The following is a 7,542-nucleotide window of genomic DNA, read 5'->3' on the forward strand; positions in this document are numbered from 1 at the left end:
GTCTTTAAATATAGGTCTTATCTAAACTCATTCCTGTCATTTGACTTTTTTCCCTGCAATGGCCTCATTCACATCACTCACCTTGAGGAATAACTTCTGTTAGAGGAAATCTCACTGATCATATCAGTAGATGTGTCTACTTCAATTCAGGATGTAGGTGGATATTGTTTAAAAGCAAGTTTACATGGAGATACAGGGAGAAAGATCCAAATATATTATTGGAAAATAGAGAAGGTTTCTTGAAGAAGTAATATGTGCAGTGACCCACATGAAGCAGAAGCTTATCTAATTATGAAGATGGTTGATTAAGAAGATGAAAATTATTTATTTGTTTCTTTATGTGTCTATCCATGCATGCCAAAAGATAATTTACTTAAATTAAGTTCACTGTTTTAAATATTAATATTAGCAAATTCATTAATGTATCCTCATAATGTTGTTTCTGCAGGTACCTTAATATTTTTTTCAATACCATGTCATTTCTTCTATGTTCTGAAATCTTTAAATATGATGGTTTTATTTTCTTAATTCTTGTTTCCATATGAAATTTTCTTTTCTTCCTTCTCTTTCTGTTTGTTTGTTTGTTTTTAGTAATCCTGAGCATAGTCTCCCCTCCATCTACTCCTGTTAGGACTTTCCTGCCTCCCTTCTATTCCTTATCCACTCCTCATTTGTTTCCCTTCAAAAAAGAACAGGTCTCCCAGGGACATAAACTGAAAAGGGCATAATGAGATACAATAAGACTAATATAAACCTTCATGAAAAGACTGGGCAAGGCAATCCAATAGGAGGAATTTTTAATTAATCATTTTATTTATTGCATTCCAAATGTTGCTCCCCCTCCCAGTCACGTTTCCTATAGCTTCATACCCTCTGCCCTCCCCTTTGCCTCTGAGAGGATGTTCCTGCAACACTGCCTCTCAAGGAGCAACCTCTTTCCCTGGGCATCAAGTCTCTATAGGATAGGAGTTTTCCCACTGAGACCAGAGAAGGCAGTTCTCTGTTGAATTCTTTCTTTAAGAATATCAATCAACCAATTCTACCAGAGCTCCCAGGGACTAAAACACCAACCAATGAGTTCACATAGAGGGACCCATGACTTCCGCTGTATATGTAGCAGACCATGGAATTGTCTGGCATCAATAGGAGGAGAAGACCTTGTTCCTGTGAAGGCTCATTTCCCCACCTTGGGGGAATGCCAAGGTAATAAGGTGTAATTGGTGGGTGGGAATGGGAGCATCTTCATAGAAGCACGGGCCGGAGTATGGAAGAGGGGGGAATGGGGGTAACATTTAAAATGTAAATACATAAAAGTCCAAAAAAATTAAATTAAAAAAAGAAAAAAAGTACAAGAAGCACACACACAAACACACATTCACAATCCAAAAAACTGAACCATAAAGATCACACAATTTTTAAACCATACTATATAAGTAAGGTTTAAAGGATTCTCAAAAAGGGTTATATGAGGCAAAACAACCTCTGAGCTCATGTGATGTTGCTCACTTACACCACAGGGCACCTTAATTGTGATTTATATACTCAGTGAATGCAATTGGAGAAGAAGTAAGGTATTAAGAATAGATGAATTCTTGGTTTGGGATGGGTAATTTTACCATCTACTTGGCCTTTAGAGTGTATTTTAATGCAAAGTTGGTTTAATCATGACTTTTCTTGACTTAATGTCTTTTAAAGAGTCTCTCGCAGCACCTAGGCTGAAATTTGAAAGTAAGAATATATTCTGGAAATATTTTCTAAAAGTTGCATGATTGTCAGCTATTTCACATGTGTTCTAGAAACTCAGTTAAAATGACTTGGCTGTTTCCCCCTACAACATTTTATATTGGTGCATTTCATTTTTATATTTCATGAACTTTATTGCTATTTTTTTCTTACTTTTCAAGTTTTATGACCTGAAGTTTAATAAAGATTTGGCAAGTCTTACTGAGACTGATATGCAATTTTGCATTCACTCCAGTATACAAACTGACAAAACAGCTTAAAGAATTTTATACTCATCCATTAGGCAAGTACATTGAAAACAACATCTCTAAAATTGTTCAAATGCAACTATTATTATTCCACAGCTCTATTCCTGGAAATGCATTAAAAATTAAATAAAGTCAGAAAGCATCTAGATCTAGAAAAATGTATTCACATTCTCAGGTTAAAAAAGGCATTCTTCACAATAGCCAAGAATTCAAAGAACCAAATGTTCAATAGTAAAACAATGAACCAAATAAGACATAGACATTCAATGGACTGTGATATAGAAATAAAAAGGAAGAAATCCTATTTGTGATGGATATTGTCCTAGAAAACATTACTGTATGTCAAAATAGTCATTTTAAGAATAACTACAGTATGGTTTCTTTTCTATAGGCATCTGAGGCAGCTGACCACAAGAGGAAGACAATAGAATAGTGAGTGGCAAACAGAGGGGAAGCAAAGGGATGAGGAAAGTGTTCAATGAGTATAAAGTTAGTCATAAACCAGTGGCTTCTAAGTGTCAACTGTGTAACATAGTACTATTAGTTGACATTATGATAATATTCATTTAAAAGTTTTATAAGAAGGATCTGATGTTCTATATTCTTACTAGTACCATAATACTAGGCAAAATAAATGAAACATTTTGGGAGGTGATGAGTTATTACCTTGATTGTGGTGATGACATAATGTATACAAACATCCTAACTCGTGAGATTATATACATAAATTTCATATAATTTTCATACTGATATTTTAATAAATCTTAATAAAATATGTAAATTAAATGTAGAGTTCTACCAAGAATTTTGCAAGAGAACATAAAATATTGCTTCCTTTCTACTTTAAGGTAAATTTATTGTAAATCCTACTATTTAATCAGATTCTAGAGCTATTGTGTTCATTAATAGAACTTGAGTTGATGAGGAAATGTGAAATGTAGATAAATTCAAACTGAAATGCTCTATAATTGTAAAAACGACTGCAGATATTTCAGGGAATATGAGAAAAAAGTGAAAAATTGTGTCTATATTTCTATTGTGTAGCCAATGGGACAATATTCTGTATAGAGCAGTTTAGTACAACTGCCCATACTTAAGATTCTTATTCTGTTGCTTTATATCTATTCAGCGTTGTTCAAGTAGATGTTCATGCTTCATGTTTATTGTTCAGTGCTGTTTTCGGCAAAACTTAAATGGAAAAAACAGCCTTTCTCTATACTTCTACCATCCATACCAAGCTTTATTCCTCTTAAGGTAACCAGTGCAACTGTTTTTATGTTATGAGAAACTCATTGAGATTTACTTGCTTTTAAGTTTTTAAATATTTACTTATTATTTATTTACTTATTATTTATTTATTTATTTATTTATTTAGTGTATAAATACACTGTAGCTGTCTTCAGACACACCAGAAGAGAGCATTGGATTCCATTACAGAGCTGTAAGCCAATGAGAAGTTCTGGAAGAGCAGTCAGTGCTCTTAAACACTAAGTCATCTCTACAAATCTATGATTATTATTTTATACTGCTAAGTTAACCAGAAAGACTTATATATTTGCAAAATACCTTGTGCTTTTCATTCTAGGAAGATTCAGATGCCCTAAAAGTATTTCACGGTTGGTACTTACGTTCAGTTAAGTTTTAATAAAGTTTGATTTCTCAAATGATGTATAAATAAAAGTGTTCTCTAGACACAGGCATTTCATCCCACTGCAAGCAGAAAAAAATCTGAGAAGTGGGATAGTTAACAGCCCACTACCAGGATGGTCTGCATATGGACCATATTTTGGAATTTTGAAATTTTGGGTTTATATGTCTAGTTTCATATAAAATACAGCACATGATCTAATGTCAACTGACTGGCAGTGAGGCCTAAGATCATCTGGAGAATCACTGCAGATGACTTCCTCTGTGTAATTTAGAGAATGAAATAATTAACATGGAGAAGTCATCTGCGAGGAAGCTAGTGTCTCTAGAGATGCTGTGCTCATCACTGTAAGATGTAAACAGGTATTGCTTTCCTGGGAAAATCTGTCTCTGAAAACTGACTATTCATAGGTGTTGCCAAAACACAACATCCCCTGGGTTGAATCCCCAGGATGTTCATCTGATCATAAATGGTAAAGTTCCTCTCGTGTGATTGTAGTGGGCTTCTTGCAGAAGACCAGCATAATGCACACTTTACTTTCATCTCTGGAGGAGTCTCAGGACCACTCATGGGTACATGCTGTACATCCTGATACACTCAGCACTATAGAAGCCTGAGGAGTCTATGTCAGCATTCTTCCCTTCTCAAGTTTCGGAATTATTTTTATGCAAACCATTTATAAGTCAAATATAATAAGGACTAACAATCTGTTCTCAAAAAAATCTGTGAGTATATTATTTCAAATTTAGGTTTAGAAATGTATTTGGTTAGTTTGCATTCCTTAAGTTGTTTAAAGCTAATTTTATTTATTATTGGGAATTTTCAGAAAGTATTTTTTAGGTTATTATTTTCCCATCCCCCAACTCTTCTAAAACCATCTAACTTTCACATCTATCCAATGTCATCTCTTTTTCTTCTCTCTTAAATGATGAAAAAAGAAAAAGACACTGAAACTCACTGAGGCTGCTTTTTCCAGCTGTTTACAACTAAGAAAGGGCTCCTCACTGGAGTATGGTATATAAGGAGTACAACTTCTTTGAAGAAAATGAAGTTTCCATCTCCTAGCAGCCCCCTTAAGAATTCTTTTATGAATTCTGAATGTGATGGTCCTATTTGCAAGATCTGTTGAGATAGTCAGTCACAGATGCTGTGTCTGGACAATTAGTTCCCATTTCATAAGATGGATTCTCAGTATCTTAAGCTTTCCTATATGAGGGATCTACTCAGTGGGCTTCTAAATAATTTACCATGGGCAAGGTGTATGTTTATGATAATGCATTTTTTAGCCACTTCTGAAATGTGTACAGTTGCCTCTGTAGAAACGGAGAGAATTGTATGTACAAAGCCACTGAGGGTTGAAATAGCAAACAGGCAACCTAGACTAATTGCCCACTGCAAGCAATTTCTTCAAAGTGGATAATTTGCAAACCATCTAAGGGTCTTTGAGGGAACAACAACATCCAGAGCATGGATAGCAAGTTTAATATTGTGCTAATTGTCTTTCTTTACCTCTGTAGATGAATACCAACAGAAGAATGATACATGGAAATTACTCACTGGTGACAGAATTTATCCTGGAGGGCTTAACTAACCGACCAGAACTCCAAATACCTTTATTTTTTCTGTTTCTAGGAATCTATGTGGTTACTATAGTAGCTAATCTGGGCTTAATTACGCTGATTTCACTGAATTCACATCTTCACACACCCATGTATTATTTCCTCTTTAACCTGTCATTTGTAGATATTTGTTACTCTTCTGTCTTTACCCCCAAAATGCTAATTAATTTTGTGGTAGAGAAGAACACCATCTCCTATACTGGCTGCCTGACTCAACTCTACTTCTTCTGTTTTTTTGTCATTACGGAATGCTATATACTGACTGCAATGGCATATGACCGTTATGTGGCTATTTGCAAGCCACTGTTATATAATGTTATATTATCTCCCCGGATATGTGCTGTGTTTGTGTTTGGGGCATATGTGATGGGTTGTTGGGGTTCCTTGGCCCATACTCTTTGCATGGCAAGACTGACCTTCTGTGATGCAAACCTTGTCAATCATTATCTGTGTGACATTCTCCCTGTGCTCCAGCTTTCCTGCACCAGCACTTACAACAACGAAGTTGTGGTCTTTGTTCTAGTTGGCATGAACATTGTTGTGTCAACCAGTACCACGTTTGTCTCCTATGGTTTTATCATTGCCAATATCTTACGTATCAGCTCCACACAGGGTAGAGCTAAAGCTTTCAACACTTGTAGTTCCCATATAATGACTGTTTCACTCTTCTTTGGAGCAGCAGCATTTATGTACATGCAACCTTCTGATGTAGAGTCTATGGACAAGGGGAAAGTAGCCTCAGTATTTTACACAAATGTTGGTCCCATGCTGAACCCCTTGATCTACAGCTTAAGGAATAAAGATGTCAAACTTGCTCTAAAGAAAACTCTGAAAAGAAATCTATTTTCCTGAGCAGAAATAGGGAAATATTAGAAGTAAATTATTCTCTTGATTATTTTGAGATATTTATCTTAATTAGATAAGTATGACTACATAAATAAAATATTGGTCATCTCCAGTAATTTAGAACCATATTTGCTTTACTCATAGCTTTTCTTCATTGTCATTGTTCTTTTTCTTGTGTCTTTCCGTAGATAATTATATACTTGAGACATTAAGAAACATGGCAAAAGTATTATGCTTTAACTTTTCCTATATGGAAATATGGTTATCGCATAGACAAATACTGTTGATTAGATAAGCAACTAACCACATAACATCACCCACCCCCATTTACACTGTGAGACAGGAGGTTGATTACGCTTGTGGATCCTGATATGCTGTGTGGTTTTGGTGTCCCATTGGAATTCAATGACACAGTCAGAGTCAGGATTTTTTTTTGTTTGTTTTGTTTTTTTTTTTTAACAAAAACAAACCTAGTGAACAAAATTGGTAAGAATTTTTTAAAATGTATTTCAGCTATTCTTTCATACAGCTACACAATCTGTCTTAGTTTCTCCTGTCTTAGGAAATTGTTAAGGACAAACATAAAGCTAATATAAACATATACTGAAAGTAAATACCACAGGGAATTTGGTCTTTCAGCATTTGGTCTCAAAAAGTCTCTGATGCATGAAGATAAATTTTCTTTACTTTTTTTAGTACTTTTTGTTAAAACTATTATTTGATATAGTTGTTGAATAAAAGGCATTTCTGCTTCCTCTAATATATGAGTTTCTTTGTTCTGAATATGGTAACATAAAAATAAACTGCTTAGTTCTTATTTCCTGTGTTGCCTTTGTAAAAGACATCATGACAAATATTGAAAACTTACTTACTATAAAATTTCAGAAATATTTATGTGTTTATAAAATTGCTGTTATGTCTATTCTTGTATATGGTCTTAATGAATGAATTACTTTAATTAAATTTTTTCATAAAGTATAAATCAAGAACAGAGATGTTATTTATGGTTTTAGAGCAAAAACCTTTATAAATCATTTCAAAGTTACTACTGTGACATATCTGTACACATAGATTATGAGAATGAATAAATTATAAAGACAGACAATTCTATTTAGATCTACGTTGTAAGTAAGTGCTATTTTTCCCTTAGAGGTTGGTTTGAAGTAAAAGGTAGCTTTTCAAATATAAAAATGAGATACTATGATTAGTTCATATCATCAAAAATAAGATATACAAAGTTTTAACAGTAAAGATATTATGTGAAGTAAAGTGAAGGTAAAGGTGAATGCTTTATTACATTTTTGGTGATTTTGATAGAAATCTTTCTATCAAAAAAAAAACTATTCTAGAGTAAAGAATAATTGCTAATCCTAAAGTGTGTTACATTCTCCAGATAGGAAAAACAAATTTGAAAACCAAAAATCAAAAGTAACATTTT

The 7,542-nt window shown here is 33.8% G+C and overlaps 1 protein-coding gene across 2 annotated transcripts; it reads left to right on the forward strand.

The window, feature by feature from the left end:
- Positions 1 to 3,444: 3,444 nt before the first annotated feature.
- Or8b56 (olfactory receptor family 8 subfamily B member 56) lies at positions 3,445 to 7,090 on the forward strand. 2 transcript variants are annotated; one of them, XM_063265079.1, is made up of 2 exons: positions 3,445 to 4,364; positions 5,157 to 7,090. In XM_063265079.1, the coding sequence occupies exons 1-2, from the start codon at positions 4,305 to 4,307 to the stop codon at positions 6,108 to 6,110; spliced, it is 1,014 nt and encodes a 337-aa protein (XP_063121149.1). In that variant the 5' UTR covers positions 3,445 to 4,304; the 3' UTR covers positions 6,111 to 7,090. The 2 variants fall into 2 exon arrangements, with proteins under 2 accessions (XP_063121149.1, NP_001000457.1); NM_001000457.1 differs by lacking the exon at positions 3,445 to 4,364 and having other exon boundaries at positions 5,157 to 6,110.
- Positions 7,091 to 7,542: the final 452 nt, after the last annotated feature.

Source organism: Rattus norvegicus, chromosome 8 (assembly GCF_036323735.1).
Source record: "Rattus norvegicus strain BN/NHsdMcwi chromosome 8, GRCr8, whole genome shotgun sequence".
NCBI lineage: Eukaryota > Metazoa > Chordata > Mammalia > Rodentia > Muridae > Rattus > Rattus norvegicus.